The sequence below is a fragment of the Dasypus novemcinctus genome, chromosome 10 (assembly GCF_030445035.2).
Source record: "Dasypus novemcinctus isolate mDasNov1 chromosome 10, mDasNov1.1.hap2, whole genome shotgun sequence".
Classification (NCBI taxonomy): Eukaryota; Metazoa; Chordata; class Mammalia; order Cingulata; family Dasypodidae; genus Dasypus; species Dasypus novemcinctus.
In genome coordinates, this window is record NC_080682.1 from 116,858,246 (window position 1) to 116,875,568 (window position 17,323).

The following is a 17,323-nucleotide window of genomic DNA, read 5'->3' on the forward strand; positions in this document are numbered from 1 at the left end:
GTCTCTAGGGAAGCAGACTTGGCCCAGTGGTTAGGGCGCCTGCCTACCACATGGGAAGTCCGTGGTTCAAACCCCGGGCCTCCTTGACCCGTGTGGAGTTGGCCCATGCGCAATGCTGATGCGCACAAGGAGTGCCCTGCCACGCAGGGGTGTCCCCGCGTAGGGGAGCCCCACGTGCAAGGAGTGAGCCCCATAAGGAGACGCCCAGCGTGAAAGAAAGTGCAGCCTGCCCAGGAATGGCGCCGCCCACACGGAGAGTTGACACAACAAAAAGAAACATAGATTCCCATGCCACTGACAACAACAGAAGTGGACAAAGAAGACACAGCAAACAGACACAGAGAACATACAACTGGGACAGGGCGTGGGGTCAGGGAGGGGAGAGAAAAAAAATCTTAAAAAAAAAAAAAGTCTCTAAACTACTTATCATTTTATATATATTTCTGGCTCCAACACACCAGTCTATATTTTAAAAGTTCTATTTCTCTCTGGTCTTTGTTCATATACACATCAAAATTAACTTAAAAACAAGGATCCAAAGGGGCCATTCTTTATGTTATCTAAATATTAAAATGAGAACTCATAAGAAAGTGGATTATATAAATACATAATCTTATGTCTGCCAGAAATAAAAGAGCAGGGAAAAAAACCCTTCATACTTTTATGAAAATACAGATGTTGTACTGCAGCCTTTTTTATGCCACTTCTTTATAGTATTTAAATTATTAGTAGCACAAATAAATGCCCATCTTTTTCTTATAATATCTTATAGAAAGATCTGTAAAAAATAATTTTTCAAATAGCTTTCTACAGAGATTGACATTTTTAATATTTTAAACTGTGCTATCATTAAATAAAGTGGGACAACATATAAATTTCATTGCACTGGAAGAAATACATTTTTAAAAATATAATTTATCTTTTAGTCAATTATAGCTATGTGTTCTTTTTTATTTTGCTCAAAGAAACTTGCATGTTTCCAGAGAGAATGAAACGTGTTATAGACACCTGATCAGTTATTCCTCACTGTAGGATGCACAAAAATGGCATTCCTTGTAGATCCCACTGAATCTAGTTTCTCAGCACTGATACTTTCATTTCCCTCTTACCCTACCCCAGTTCTCTTTGGGTTCCAGATTCAGTGCTTGAATCACAGGCATCCAGATTTTCTTCATAAGCGTGTATCTCACATGGCCAGATGAACTACTTAGTCTTCCAGTCACCTCTTCTGCCATCACTTCTGTTCCCAGATCTCGGCCATATTTAAGTCCAAATCTTGAAGGCCTTTTAAGGCTTAAAGATTTCCAGTGTAAAAAGCTACATCTGCTGTGACCAATCCATTTTGAGGTCCTCCAGCATTTATCACATTTAAGTGAGATACTGTCTTTTCAAGTGGAGTTTGTAACTTGTATTAATTCTTTAAAAGCAACATCTGTGTTTGTTCTCCTGGAAGGAGATCAGATATAGCTTATGCATTTTTGCCATTTGCTTAAAAATATTCCCAAAGCAAGCAGAAGAGGAGCTTTCACCTCATACTTAAAAAACAGCTTGTCAAATATCCTATTCATTATTGCTTACAAGCTTCGCTGATATATCAGCTACATGTCATGGTAGTCCTTCGTGATATGATCAAAATGCCTAAGCATGCTATATTGCTTAGGCAGCATTCAAACTTCAAAATGAGCCTGTAACACAGGAATGTAGTGCACAGTTAGCTGCAGACAGTGTGAAGAAAAAGCCAAATTTTTTGTAGTTACTATTTTTAGTGCAACAACTTGCAATGCACCAGCTCCAAGAACTGTCAACACCTTGAAGTATTTCAATAAATCTGACAGAAGAGTAAGCATGTCAGTGATAACAGATGGGATGTTATCCACACATTGGCAGTATTAAGGATAATTCTTAACAGCAGTATAGTTCCAACAACAGCATACTGTTGCCTCTCAGTGAGAATTTCAGCTGGTTTCTCTTCTGCTGTGGCCCTGATTTTTTTCAGGTGTAGTAATTTTTCCATCTGCTACAGAATCAACAAGATCTTGAAATTTTGCAGGAACAGCAGCTTCCTTCCAGTGCTCATTGTCTAAAAGGAGGCTGAGCTTGGTTTTTCTCTCTTTGTGAAACCTATTTACCAATTTATTAGCTTGGCTCTGAAATGCTCCAAGAAATGACATGCTTTTTCTTCTATAGATCTGTTCAGTGTCTAAAGTGAATGTTTCCATGACTCTAGAAAGTGTTAAGAGTTCTGTAGAATTTAGCTTCTCAGGAAAACCATCTTGCTCTTGACATGAGAAATCTTGACGGCTTGATCATGGCATGTATGAGTCACTTCACAAAAACTCCTGATACTATTTGCCAGTTTTCCTAGCTCTAAGTCAATTAATTTCATGTCCTCTCTGACCATAATATCCTCCTGGAGTAAGAGATGATGTCTGTTCTTTGCTTGATGAAGAATCAGTAGTAATTCCAGTTCAGATACCGAATCACTGCTGCAGGGCTCATATTTAGAGATGCCCTTTTTTGAGAGGTAGTGTTGGCTGCTATAGGTGTTAATTCACCCTCACTCAATGTATCTCTTATAAGCGTGCCTTGCCTTCATGGATTAAATAAGCAACGTGTGTGTCCAGTGAATTGTCTTCTGCAGCATTCTTCTGATGTGAAATCTCCTCCAATTCTCAAGTCCTTTGTTTTTGTCTGGAACTGAACAACACTAATGAATGGTATTTAATGTTGCCTTAACTCTCTTAGGAAAATTGTAAATTTAGAGAAAATGTCCTCTTAACAGATCAAACCACTGGAGAGAATTCAACATTGATCTGTAAGCTTTGCAACATTTGTGCCTATTTCTTTTTGTGAAACTTTATCAATAACACACTGTTTAATGATATTCTTTGAAGAAATAGTTTTCTATTTCTAAATCACCATAGATTTCTAAAAAACTGAGTTTGTTTTAAAAGTCTAAATAAAAGAGTCTTCTTCTAAAATTTGACAGTCATTTTCCAGTGGTTTTTAAGCCATGATGAGAATAAGTAGAAAATTTTGCAACTGTCTTGTCTATCAGTTTTTCTAATTCATAAAGCTGTGATCCCAAATGCCGGAAACTGTGAATGCTGTAAAGTTCCTGCTGTAGAACCTCTTGTGTTGTTGCATATTAAGCCCAATGCTGGGAAGAGGACGTGGATAGGGCGGCTGCCTACCACATGGGGGGTCCACATGGGAGGTCCACAGTTCAAACCCCGGGCCTCCTTGACCCGTGTGCAGCTGGCCCATGTGCAGTGCTGATGCACGCAAGGAGTGCCCTGCCATGCAGGGGTGTCCCCCACTTAGGGGAGCCCCATGTGCAAGGAGTGTGCCCCGTAAGGAGAGCCGCCCAGAGCGAAAGAAAGTGCAGCCTGCCCAGGAATGGCACCGCCCACACGGAGAGCTGACACAGCAAGATGATGCAACAAAAAGAAGAACATGCAGCGAATGGACACAGAGAGCAAACAATGGGGGGAGGGGGGTGGAAGGGGGAGGAAAGAAAGAAATAAAAAATAAATCTTAAAAAAATAAAAAGTCCAATGCTGCAGCAAATTTAGAAGTAGAGAACAATACCTGCACTGTTAGCTGAGTCTGGTGTAGAGTGGCATTAACTTCAGGTTATTCAATACTTTAACACAATTATTTCTGGTAAGTGCCAGTCTTAAAATATGTGGTATTCCTTCACATGTTTATTAATCTGTGCAATTTTATCTTAAAGTGCTTTCACAGTTTTCTTGAGTAGTCTTGGACTCATGTTGAGAGGTCATTGCATGAAAAAATGCTTCTGAAGGTGGAGCTCTGATAAGCACTGTTTACTTGCACAGTATTTAGATACTGGCTCAGCTTTTCTCGAAACATCTTTGAGGAAGCCACGTCACCATTTTCTTTTTCACCAGCAGTATTAATAAGACCATGGTGAAAATGAATTAAAAGTTAAGGCAAAATCTGGTTTCATAAACCAGATTTACTTGCTCCAGATCAGTCCTGGATTTATGAGTATGTAACAGAGTCCTGTCAAAGTCCTGTCAAAGATCTCTTTAGGAGGACAAATATTCTTGCATCTCTCATTAATCTTATGAGAAATTTCCTGTTGATATACTGTAAAATGTTCCTTGCTGATCTGCGGGAGAATAAAGGTCTGACTTCAGTGACCACAAAGTCCCATCTCCATGTTTTTGTAAAGAAGTCAGATTCTCTTTTTGCTCATCGAGGATCATTTAATGCTGCTGGGAGATTTACTTTGATATGGTATATGGTCCATCTATGTTGATCCACAACTAGAGATGGAGCAACTCATAAACTATTTGAATCACCTGTGGCTTCCTTGGGACACACATCTGGCAGTGACTACAGGTTGAATGTGTTTTGTTAGAGTTACTTCTTTTTTTGTTTTGTCTTTCTTTTAACAGACACAAAGAACACAAAAAAATGTTAAAAATAGAAGAGACACCCCCCTCCCACATCAGCAACCTCTTTCATCATTGTGGCACATTCAGTGCATTTGGTGGATACATTTTGGAGCACTGCTGCACTGCATAGATTATAGTTTACATTGTAGTTTACACTCTCCCCCAGTACATTCAGTGGGTTATGGCAGGATATATAATGTCCTGCACCTGTCCCTGCAATATCATTCAGGACAACTCCAACTCCCGAGAATGCACCCACATCTCATCTCCTTCCCTCTCCCTGCCCTCAGCAACTACTGTGGCTACTTTCTCCAGAATCAATGCTCCAGTTTCTTCCTTTACTAGCCACAATAATTCTATAGTAGAATACCAGTAAGTTCACTCTAAATCCACATTTTATTCCTCCATCTTGTGAACCCTGGGCCCTACTTTGGAATTTGTGCTCCTCAGTGTGATGGAGTTGGACTCAGATGTGACCTTGCTACACAGGCCTCTTAGGTCACTTTTATTGATTCCATGGTTGGTGTATACTCAGGAGACTTGACTCTCTGGACTAGCCATGTGCCAACTGGGCCCTGAGCCTCAGCAGAGACTCCGGTTTGTTGGTCTTACACAGGTCAGCTAACAGGGAAGTGAAGATGGTCAGCCACCACACCAGGGAACCAAGAGTATCTACAGCTCCAAGCAGGAGAATCACATCCATCTACCATGTGGGATCTAAGCCCCCTCTCTTCATAGAGGTGGAGTGGACATCACCAACCCAAAGCTACCTCTTTTTTTAAAGAAAACATCACTGCTGCTTCCTTGAGGCATCAGTGAAGAACTGTAGCTTAGAAGCCATTGCATAAAATCATCACTCACCTTGTGGTTCCTGGCAGCTGCCCCAGAACGAGGGTTGCTCCTCAGCTGCTGCTTCCCGGTGCCTGGGGCCCAGGTTGAGTCCAAGCTCGGCGTCCCCTAGGCCCGGGGTGTGCAGGGCTGCCCTCTGCTTTCCACCTCCACTGGAGGGGGCAGTGGCAGCCCCCTCCCCACCTCTCCTGGGTGTCTGGTCAGCCAGCAGTTCTCCCGCCTCTGCAGAGCCGCCTCCACCATGCTGCCCCTTGCTCCGGTGCTTCTCCTCCCCCTGCCCACTTGCCCAGGCCATTCTGGCCAGTTGGGGAGACAGCACTGGAGCCCCCTTAATATGCTGCTTATATCTATGATTCTTTTTATTTCTGCGGGTTCAGTAGTTAATGTCCCCACTCTCATTTTTTACTCTGTGTCTCTTCTTTTTTATCCTTGCCAATTGAGCTAAGGGTTTGTCATTTTTATTATTTTCAAAGAACCAACTTATGGTTTTGTTAATTGTTTTAATCCTCAATTCATTTATTTCTGCTCTGATCTTTGTTTTTTCTTTCCTTCTGCTTGCTTTGGGATTAGTTTGCTTTTCTTTTTCTAGTTCCTCCAGGTGTCCAGCTAGGTTTTTGATTTTAGCTCTCGTTTTTCACTGTAAGCATTTGGGGCGATAAATTTACCTCTCAGGATTGCCGTCACTGCATCCCATAAGTTTTGATATATTGTGTTGTTTTCATTCATCTCAAGATATTTACTGATTTCCCTTGCAATTTCTTCTTTGACCCACTGATTAAGAGTGTTATTTAACTTGCATATATTTGTATATTTTCTAGTTCTCTGTTATTTCCATCTTTACTCCATTATGGTCAGAGAAGATGCTTTGTATAATTTCAGTCTTTTAAAATTTATTGAAAGTTTTGTGACGCAACATGACCATTCTAGAGAATGAGCCATGTGCACTTGAGGAGAATGAATACTCTGCTCTTTTGGTGGGGAACAGTGTTCTGTGTATGTCCAATAGGTTTAGTTCATTTATACTATTGAAGTTCTCTTGTTTCTTTATTGACTTTTTCCCCTAGATGTTTTATTTATTGGTAAGAGTGATGTATTGATGTCTCCAAATATTATTGTAGCGGCATCAATTTTCCCTTCAGTTTTGCCAGTATTTGCCTCATGTATTTTGGAGCACCCTGGTTAGGTGCATGATTATTTCTTCTTGGTGTATCCCCCTTTAATATTACATAGTGTTCTTCTTTGTCTCTTACAACAGCTATTGACTTAAAATTAATTTTTCTGATAATCACTATCCCAGCTCTTATTATGCTTTTCCTCTTATGTCTCTTGCTGTGTCATCTTGCCATGTCTGCTTGCTGTCCTGCTCGTCCTCTTTAGGAGGCACTGGGAACCCTTCTGTTCACTGCTTTGTCGTCTCTCATTATGATTTTCTTCTTGTGTTTCTTGTTCAGTCATCTTGTTGTGTCAGCCTGCCACACCTGCCTGTCACAGCAGCTCACTGTCTTCTTTAGGAGGCACCAGGAACCGAACCACATACCACCCATGTGGTAGGCGGGAGCTCAATCACTTGAGCCACATCTGCTACCCGCTAGTGTATTTTTAATCTCTGTTGTTGTGCCTTTTATCCCTAGAATTTCTTTTTATACTTTCAAAATCTTCCGTGTGTTCAGTGTCTTAATATCCTTTCTCTTTATTTTCCTTGAATAGATTTAGGAGATTTGTTTGAAATTGATTAGTTCTTCCAAATTCTGTGTCTGAAGTTTTACTTTGTTCCCTTGACTGCCATACCTTCCTGTTTCTTAGAGTGGCTTGTAATTGTTCGCTCATGTCTAGGCATCTGATTATCTTGGTGAGGAAACTCTGAAGGCCTGTTTCTCCCTCTTGTCCAGTGTTTTATTGTTGATTAGCTTTTAGTTAAGGCTTTTCTTCTTTTTTTGTTTAGGTGGTACTGAGGCTCAAACCTGGGGCCTCATACATGAAAAGCAGGCACTCACCCACTGAGCTACACCCACTCCAAGGCTCTTCCTTGATGCTTGGTCCAACTTACTCTGGACTTTTAGATTATCCTGAGTTTACTGCTCAGGTTTTCTCACCTCTTCTTCATTTAATTCTTGATTGATATATTTTTTTCCTGACCATCCTCCAGAGTTCTAACCAAATAGGATTTGTCCTGTTTTCACTGAATCTCTGGGGAGGTTTTATCAGGGGATGTCTTATTTAGCCAAGTTGATGATGTCACCTTTTTCTTCTTGAGTCAGTTTAGGTAGTTTCTGTTTCTAGAATTTGTTGTTCACCCTTTGTAGGTTACCTTAATTTGTTGGGGGTACAGTAGTTCATAGTCTCTTATCAGTTTTATTTCTGTGGGGTCAGTAGTATTGCCCCCTTTCATTTCTGGTTTTAATTATTTTTCCCTCTTTTTTTGGTCAGTCTACCTAAAATTGTTGCTTTTATTCATCTTTTCCAAATATTAATTTTTGGTTTCACTGATTGTTGTTTTTTTTATTAGAGAAGTTGTGGATTTACAGAACCCTGCTAATAAAAAAAAAAACCCAAATGACCAAAAAAAGTGCTCTCATCAACTGTAATACATGTTCCACACTAATACAAGATACTAATAAAAGGATAGCTGTCTTTTTAAAAATTCTCTGTCATTCTTCTCCATTCTACTCTTCATTTCCTTCCTTCTGCTTGCTCTGGGGCTAGTTTATTCTTTCCTAGATCCTCCAGTTTTGAAGTAGATCTCTGATTTATGATCTTTCTCCTTTATAAATGTAAGCATTTACACCTGTAATTCCCCTCTCAGCACTGCCTTTGGTGCATCTCATAGAGTTTTTTTTTTTTAAGATTTATTTTTATTTTATTTCTCTCCCCTTCCCCCCCGCCCCCAGTTGTCTGCTCTTTGTGTCCATTTGCTGTGTGTTCTTCTGTGACCACTTCTTAACAGTGGCACTGGGAATCTGTTTCTTTTTGTTGCGTCTTCTTGTGTCAGCTCTCCGTGCATGTGGCACCATCCTTGGGCAGGCTGGGCTGCTCTCCTCACCGGGCACACTCCTTGTGCATGGGGGCTCCCCTATGTGGGGGACATCCCTGCGTGGTACGGTACTCCTTGCGCACATCAGCACTGTGCATGGGCCAGCTCCACATGGGTCAAGGAGGCCCGGGGTTTGAACTGCGGCCCTCCCATGTGGTAGGTGGATGCCCTATCCATTGGGCCAAGCTCATAGGTTTTTGTATGTTGTGCTTTCATTTTCACTTGCTCAAGGTATTTCCTAATTTCCTTTGTGATTTCTTCTTTGACCCATTGGTTAAGAGTAAGTTATTTAATATCCACACATTTTAAAATTTTCTAGCTTCATTCCATTATGGTCAGAGAAGATACATTGTATGATTTTAATCTTTTTAAAATTCATCGAGATTTGTTTTGTGACCTAACATGGTGTAGTTTGGAGAATAATTCATGTGCACTAGAGAAGAATATATATTCTGCTGTTGTTGGGAAGCATAGTTTTCTATATATGTGTTATGTTTAATTGGTTTATAGTATTATTCTAATTCTCTGTTTCCTTGATCCTCTGCCTAGATGGTCTACCCATAAATCTCCTGTTTATATAGAACTCCCATTTCTCCCTTCAAATAAGTCAGTATTTGCTTCATGTATTTTGGGCCTCTGCTGTAGTTGCATATATATTTATTATTGTTATATCCTCTTGTTGGATTGACAATTTCATCAATATGTACTATCCTTCACTGTCTCTCATAACGTTTTTAATTTAAAGTCTGTTTTATATGATATTAGTTTTGACACCCCAGTCTCTTTTAGTTAATATTTGCATGGAGTTTTTTTTCCATCCTTTCATTTTCAACCAACTTGTAACTTGAATTCAAGGTGTTAAAACCACTTGTAGATCACTATTAAAACATGTTCTTAATCTTAATCCATGTATCTCTTCGTGTAAATTTGTGTAAATAGGACCTTTTGAAGATGTTATTGAGAATAAGATGTGGCCAAATCAATCTCTATTAAGGAAGCCTTATAGAAGAAACCAGAGAAGGCCAAATAGAAGGTGGATGTCATGTGAAACAGGAAGACACAAAGAAAGCGAGAAATCACTATGTAAGAGGAGGTAGCGACACAAGCCAAAGAACTCCAAAGATTGTGGCAAGCTAGTGCCAGAACACTATAGAATTCAGGGAGAAAGCATTGCCTTGCCTGCACCTTGACTCTGGACTTCTAACCTCTGGAACTATAAGGCAATAAATTCTTATTTAAGCCAACCTATTGTGTAGTGTTTGTCATGGCAGGTTGGCAAACTAAGACCACTTTTGGGTTTTTGGTAATGTAAAGTTGGGTAGTGCTATTATAGCTAAAAATATGGAAGCAGCTGTGCAAATTATTAGGTAAAGGGTAGAGGCTGGAAAAATTGAGGCTCTTGGATAAGAGCTTAGATTGCTTTGAAGAGACTGTCAGTAGAGATGTGGACATTAAAGGCATCTGTTGAAGGACAGAAATGAGAGCTATACAGAAAGTTTCTATCCTACAGAATACATTCTTTGTCAAAAACAGAATGCTGGTAGAAATGTGGATGTTAAAGGTATTTCCAGTGAGGCTTTAGAAAGTAATGATGTGTTAGTGGAAATAGGAAGAAGTCTTTTCTATAAAGTAGCAAAATGGTGTTCTGATGTCAGATGGAAGGCAGAACTTGTAAGTGATTAACTTGCATAGTTAGCACTAAGAGAGGAATTTCAAGCTAAGCGTGGAAGTTGCAGCCTGGTTTTGCCTGGCTGCGTATAGTGAAATGAGAGGATAAGGATAAACTGAGGACTGAACTCAAGCACCAAAAAACCAACAAATGATGATTTGGAAAATTCTCAGCCTAGTCAGATAGTGTGCTTTGAGACTAGGGCCAGAAGCTGCTCCATCAGGGCCTTCCCCGAGAGCCTGGGATTTGTGTGGCATTTGTCTTAGCACCTTGGCAAACAAAGAGAGCAACATATAGTTGGGTCATGCTTTTTATCCACTCATCCAATCTCTATCTTTTGACTGAGGGTTAAATCCATCTACACTTAAAGTAATTCCTCATAATGCAGGACTTTTTTTTGCCATTTGAAAATTTTGTAAACCTCATACCTTTTTTTTGCCCCTCAATTCTTCCATCATTGCCTATTTTATATTTAACTTGATATCTTGTAGTGAAACATCTTGAATCCATTCTCATTTCCTTCAGTGTTTATTTTTCAGATATCTTCTTTGACCACTGGATTTACATTTAACATCCTAAATGTATAACAATCTTGATTTGACACCAATTTCAATAGTGTACATAAACTATGTTCCTCATATACTTTTTCATCTCCCCCACCTTTATGTTCTTGTCACAGATTACCTCTTTATACAGTGAGTGTTCAAAACCATAGATTTATCATTACTTTTATGCATTTGCCTAAGAAGTAAAAAGTGGATTTTGTAACCAAAATTAAAATAGTAATGGCATTTATAATTACTCATGCAGTTATTTTTACTGGAGATCTTTATTTTTTTATGCTGTTTTGATTTATCAGTGTTTTCCTTTCCTTTCTTTGTATACCCAAAATCTGATCTTTCTCCCTTAGGTTTTAGCTTGTTCCTTTGGATGGGCCTTTCTGCTGTTTCTTTGTATTGCCTTGTAATCTTTGATTACACATTATACATTTTCATATTAAATGCATTAACTCAATTTAATTCTTCAGATGGGATTTCCATATGCTTGTATCCAGCTAGTGATATGACAAACTTCCTTGAATGCACCTTTCATATAGTCTTTGCAAACTGGTTCTGTGTTGGCTGGTTCTCTTCTTCCAAGTTTAGTCATCCTAGTAAAATGAACCTGAAGAAGAGCCCATGGCTCATGGCCTTAGGAATTTCCCTGTTTACATGGATCTGAATGCCTCTCTTCCTACAAAAATGTCTTTATTCCTGGTCCCAGGTGCCCCTTGTATGTCTTAAAGTTGATACTCTTGCCACAGGGCCTTACAGTTTGATTATCTCTTGAAGTGATTTAGCTGTGCACAAGCTGCTCCAATGTGCGGGGCAAGTTCTGGGATGGCAGGTCAGTACTCCCGGCTCCCAGCAGACAGAAGGCACAGCCATACATGCATATTAGTAAATCCACAGGGGTTCCTCTGCTTCCTCCAGAACTGGGAACAGGGACCCACCAAGTCAAGGAAGGGATGGGGAGGAACAAGCAGGGGTCTCTTGAGGTTTCTGTATGTTTTTAAAGTTGATTTGTCTTGATTTGGCACTCACCCAGTTAGTGCAACCTTTGAACTGTTTTCTGGAGCTCTGAGAAAAGTGACTTTGCCAGTTTTTGCTAGTTGTCCAAAGATGCTATGTGGGAACAGAACCCTGGAGCATCTCACTCTACCATCTTGGTTGACCAAATTCTGGTAGTCACTTCTAAAATCTAAACTACTTTTTTATTGTAATCTTTTATTTTATATGAAAATGTAGTTATGCAACAGTTATCAAGAAAGTTGAATACAAAAAGTATGTAGGCTTGGGAGCAGTTTTCAAATTTGCAACCAATAACAGAAATCCTATATGATTTACATGGTTGTTCAAGCAAACACAAGAAAACTCTGGTTAAAAAGGATAAGAACAAACAGATCTTCTCATTGCAAAACACTTCTTTTTAGTTAATATATGCTTTGAGTAATCTTGTTACCGTAAGACTCTGTTGGAAGTGACAAGTGTTTGAAGTAAATCTGTTCTGGTGTAGTGCTTTAAAAAGTCAACAGCAGCAACAGCAGGAGTATAATATAGTAGTTTCAGTGCTTTTCCAGAATCACTTCCAGAATCTATAAAATCCCAATGCTATTGCCAGGCAAGTAAACACTGAGGCTGTGAAAAGAAACAATGTTACAGGTCATATATTTGTGATTATATTCCAGAGATCCAGAATAATGTCATCTTCAATATAAATGGAGAGCAAAAAATAAAAAAGATAATCCAACCAATTTTCTAACCTAAGTGTTCCATTACCTAGAAAATTAAACTAAGTATAAAGGGTATTAAGGGCAGAATTAATACCAACTCTTCTTAAAAAAGTTCTCTAAAAATATAGATTACATGTCATTTAGAATCTATTAATAGTATTTAAAATCATAATTAACACTAGCCCTATTAACAATGACTACTTTAAATAAACTATAATTTCAGATCCTATGTAAATGAATCATTATCTTATCTATGCTGCAGACAAAGCAGTAGGGATTTTAATAGTTAATGTATCAGCTGTTCTTTATATTACATCATTTTGGATAGAAAGGTTTCTGTTCTGTCAATATTAGGAAGTGAGTGAGGGTTTTAGGGACTCCCTCTACTCTGAATTTGTCCAAATAGGATTGAAAGGATTTTTAAAAGAGAGAACCTGTGAGATAAAGGGCAAACTTTTATAATTAAAGACAAATTAACTTTTCAAATTAAAGCTGTCCATTTGATTCCATTCCTTGGTATTTTTACTATGTGCCAGGCAGTGGAAAAAGGAAAGGGAGGTGACTAAGGAGAAGTCTTTTTCTAAACAATTACTTGCTAATCTTTCTTGTGACTGCCACTAAGTTTATTGGAGTCTGCCTTGTGCATATCTACTACTGACTGAAAGCTTTGTGAAGATCACCACCATCTTCAACTTGAAGGTAAAAATGATTTTGTTGTTAACTAAGGTATTTATTCTCTACATAAATACTCCAGAAGCCAAAGTCCTTCCTAACCTGTGTTGCTCTGGGATCTAGAATGCTCCAAATTGGGCTATTTTGGAATTTCCTTAAGTGTTATGATGAGACTGCTAGAATAGCGGTTTTCAAAACTTGTTTTAGCCTTAGAATCTTTTCTTCAAAATAAATCTTAAGCAGAAGCCCAATGTTTAAAAAACTGACACTTAGGTTGTGAGAGGAAATGGCTAAGTACCAGCTGCAGGCTCTACCTTCACCCTTCCTGCCACCCAACAGTGTAGTGGTGGGTGCCCAGAAAACCACTGGTGGTATGAATTAACAACATCCTTGTTGGGTGGCGATTAATGTTTATCAAAATTTTAAATGTGCATTATCTTTTTGACCCAAAAATTTAAATGCACAAAGGTATATAGTGTGTGTGTATTTACCTAATCACACACATACATGGCTGTTTGATGCAGTATTGTTTTAACAGGAGCATAATGTTATTAGTAGAGGATTAGATTAAAAAAAAAAACCCAAATATATACTGACATAGAAATATATTAAGACATTTGCTTAAATTTAATCAGAGCTTATGCTAATATAATCTAATTTTTTAAAAAAAGTATATGTAATGTTTATATACAGACAAAAAAATGACTAGAAAGATATATACCATTAATAGTAAATACATATGGGGAAACTGATTTGGAAAGCTTTCACTTTTACTCTATTGCTTTTGAATTATATAGAACATTCTTAACTCCTTGGGACCTTGTAATGGGTCAGGTCATATGGTACTTTAGGAGCTCATTATGTGACAAAAAATCTAATTCTGAGGGAACTGTCTGCTCAGTCAGTTGGATTCAAGGTAAGAGGTTATTTCTCCCCACACCCTGCTTTTTAATAGCTTACATCTACTTCAATAATCTTTCTCTCTAAGCCCCCTTAAAATTCTTATGGAAGGAATAAACAATAAAAGTAAAATTTTCATTTTTTTCCATTTTTTACACTTACACATATCATGAGATATATATAAGTATATATTAGTAAACTGCAGAGTTGCCTGCTAAACTTGTACTCCAAGACTGGAATTATCTTTAAGTACTGCAGGGGACCATGCAAAAAGGAAGCTTTGTAATAGCCTCCTCTTTTTTTCTTCTGTGCTTGTTATGTTACATTGGGAGGTAAGCGCTAGCGGGTCCGAAAATTACAATGACAGTCATTTCTTTTTACCTGCAAGATAACGAATTGTCTCAAGTCTGTTGGACTCCATCAGCGTTTTTAAGGAAGCAATTTCAGTGTCGATTTTATTACAGGTTTCCGAAATAACACTTTTGGTTCGGGTATCCTGTAGTAAATAAGAACAACTAAATTTTGTCCCTATGTGTTATGGACAAAAAAGTTTACATGAGAAACCCTTACTTTTAAGGGCTAATTTTGTATTACAAAAGTCTTGAAATTGGGGAAAGACAGCAAAAACAAAACAGTATATTCAACAAATAACATTCATGAACAAATAACAAAGCACATTATTTTTTACTTTGATGTTGAAGGCCATTTCTTAAGATTACCATATACTGAACACATTCCACTAAATCTGTGGCCTACATATAAAACAGTGATAAACTGAAAAGGAAAAATTTTAGCCACAGAACTATCACTTTGTGTGTATGAAGTCCTTAGGATATCATGGTTTAAAGTTTAAATCTATTCATCAAAAATAAATAAATAAAATTAACCTGGTTTATGATATGAACTAGCACCAATATTAAAGGAACTGCCAGAAATATCTCTCATGGTTAACAATGAATGCCATGTGCAAAGGGTAGAAAGCAGAAATAAGAAGGCACCTAGAGTTTAGAATCTTCATTTCCTTTATCTAGCAAGTAATGAGAAGAGAAAAGGATCCCTTAGAAGTGTAAATGGATCTTCCCTGATATTAACTTATAAGCAAGAAAGTGATGTCTCTTCTGTTGGAGTGTGTCTCTTCTGTTAGATTGTAGATCAAATGGCTTTAACTTTTAAGAAAAAGGCTGAGCCAGAGAACTGGGTAGGTGATGATTAACTTTTAGGACTCCTGAGATATCCCAGCCCCACCACTTATTAACTGGGTGACTTTGACCTCTCTCTCTGTGCCTACTTTTCCAAATTGGTAAAATAGGAAAATAGTGTCCACTTCAAAGAGGCTGATGTGTGAGGATTAAATGTGATAAAAGAATGTGATAAGTATGTAAAACAGTATCTGGCACATTAGCACTTGATATTTACAATTTTTAATAAAAAGGTAATTATGTTATTAAACCTAGGTACTCTCTTAAGTGCTAATTGTGAATTACTTTTATGAATACAGTGAATCTTTGTTTTTTAAAAAAATGTATGCTGTACGGAAAGCTGGGTTCTAATCAGAGGTCACAATGCTCAGGTACTACTATCCACTAGTGGCAGTTTCTCTGAAAGTAGTTGGTTGGCTATTGTAGTTAGCCAATACTTTTAAGTCCAAACTTATAAAGGATAAACATAAAAGCAGTTACACAAGGCAAAAGAACTGTACAAAACAAATTTTTACATACTAGCTTACCTTTTTGGTAAATTCTGTGGTTGTTTCCATAAGTTTCTTTTCTTGATCTGTAAACTGAAGGATATAAGGCAAGCAGAATGTTAAAAAAAAAAAAAGACTAAATAGAACTTGAAAGGAATAAGTAGACAAGAAGTAGCCAAGAAAGTACATTTAAAAGCACATTACCATATCTGTTACTCTGCTCCTTTCTAAGTTGATATCCAATTTATTATCTGTTCTAATTCGACTGGTTTCATTCTTTAAAGAAAGTAAAAATACTTAAAAATGATCTCAATGAATATTTTTTCATTCTGAAATTAATAAAATATTCTGAGGAAAAAATTTCACTTACTATTAGTTGTTGTTTAACTTGGTCTAGTTCAATTTTCATTTTCTAGAAAAAAAGAATGATCACATGCAATTAATATTAAGCCAAAAGTTCATATTATGATTGTTTCAAAAATTATGAAGCCTTAGATTAGCAAAATTTGTCAATGTGATAAAGGTTAAATATGCACAAAAAGACCAATAGACCATTATATTCAGAAAACAGCTTATGAACAAAAATTTGAAAACACATTTTAGTACAAAATTCTGCTTTTGAAAAAATTGATTTTTCTAAAAATTCTGACTTGATTACAGAAACATAACTGACAGAGATAATTAGTTGGAAAATGCCACTTTACGTTCAGCTCTGAAAACATTATACCATGATGACCTGGTACTAGAAATTTTGAATAAAATGCAGAGCTCAACAAAAATTTCCTTTATGAACATGATTTAACTATTATTATGTGAGAAATTATTTATGCATAAAAAGATTAGGTATGGTTATATATTCAGTATATTTTAATCTAAAAACATGTAATAACCACGTAAAACTGCTATTTAATCCTGTTAAATAGGATGTGTGTGAGATCAGATACAAGCTTTTAATTATTTCTAATAAAGTATCACCTCATTCTCTGCTCTCAAGTTTGCAAATTCACTTTTCTCTAGGATGACCATGTCTTTTCTGATGGAGTCCAAATGAGCCATTAGTTGTTGTACTGTTATTTCCTAAAAATAAAAATAACTTGGTGATCTATGAAATGCAGTCACTTTATAGAATTGCTGTTTTTATGTTAAAAGAATGTCAACATGCTACCGGTATAATAAAGTAAACAACAATAAAACAAAAAAGCCTATGTATCTGGAATACCAAACTGAAAAGGAGATTTAAGGAAGAAAAAGCATTTCTCAGTGAAGAGAAATAAATCCTAGGTTTAAACAAAAACCCTTAATAAAATGCTTAGTGCCCTAAGAGCTCCTCAATAAGGTTTGCTTGTTTTTTTTTAACCTGAACATGTACGTAAGTTTACAATTTTAATAATTTTGTCAATTTACAAATTCAGTGGCATTAAGTACATTCACGATGTTGTGTAACCATCACCATTCTCTTTCCAGACACTGTATCCATTAAGCAAAAATTCCAAAGCCTCCCTCCTTCTGATAACCAGCATACTACTTTTTATCTCTATAAAATTTGCCTATTCTAAGATTCCTCATGTAAGCAGAAATATACAACATTTATCCTTTCATATCTGTCTTACTTCATTCAGGATAATGTCTTACGCCTTTTTTGCCAATCAATATTTCCATTACTCCTATTTTTGTATATATAGTTGATCTTTGAAAATGAAACCGTTAGAACCCCTTCCTATTTCCTTCTGGGCATATTTTTCTGTTTTCTTTGTGGTTATCATGGAGCTTAAATCTAACACAATCTACAACGATCATAGTTTGATACCAACTTGAC

General features: G+C 37.3%; 2 protein-coding genes and 2 pseudogenes across 7 annotated transcripts in view; 1 reads left to right on the plus strand and 3 right to left on the minus strand.

Moving 5' to 3' along the window:
• Window positions 1–9,336, plus strand: part of ANKRD42 (ankyrin repeat domain 42) — a 96,147-nt gene extending 86,811 nt beyond the window's left edge. The window contains exon 11 of one of the 5 annotated variants that reach the window (XM_023583239.3): window positions 9,247–9,336. In XM_023583239.3, coding sequence (XP_023439007.2) covers window positions 9,247–9,256 — 10 coding nt within the window. In that variant the 3' untranslated portion in view covers window positions 9,257–9,336. The remainder of the gene's footprint in view (window positions 1–9,246) is intronic. The other 4 variants (XM_071218293.1, XM_023583240.3, XM_004473861.5 and 1 more) reach the window with 4 other exon arrangements.
• Window positions 1,104–3,147, minus strand: LOC101423855 (vacuolar protein sorting-associated protein 54 pseudogene; annotated as a pseudogene).
• Window positions 3,451–5,571, minus strand: LOC131273019 (vacuolar protein sorting-associated protein 54-like; annotated as a pseudogene).
• Window positions 9,337–10,490: 1,154 nt separating the features above from the next.
• Window positions 10,491–17,323, minus strand: part of CCDC90B (coiled-coil domain containing 90B) — a 33,798-nt gene continuing 26,965 nt past the window's right edge. For both annotated transcript variants that reach the window (XM_004473851.5, XM_004473849.5), the window contains 6 exons: window positions 16,483–16,584; window positions 15,878–15,919; window positions 15,712–15,783; window positions 15,547–15,600; window positions 14,202–14,316; window positions 10,491–12,153 (listed from right to left, as the gene is read on the minus strand). In XM_004473851.5, the coding sequence (XP_004473908.1) occupies window positions 12,098–12,153; window positions 14,202–14,316; window positions 15,547–15,600; window positions 15,712–15,783; window positions 15,878–15,919; window positions 16,483–16,584 (441 nt within the window). In that variant the 3' untranslated portion in view covers window positions 10,491–12,097. The remainder of the gene's footprint in view (window positions 12,154–14,201; window positions 14,317–15,546; window positions 15,601–15,711; window positions 15,784–15,877; window positions 15,920–16,482; window positions 16,585–17,323) is intronic.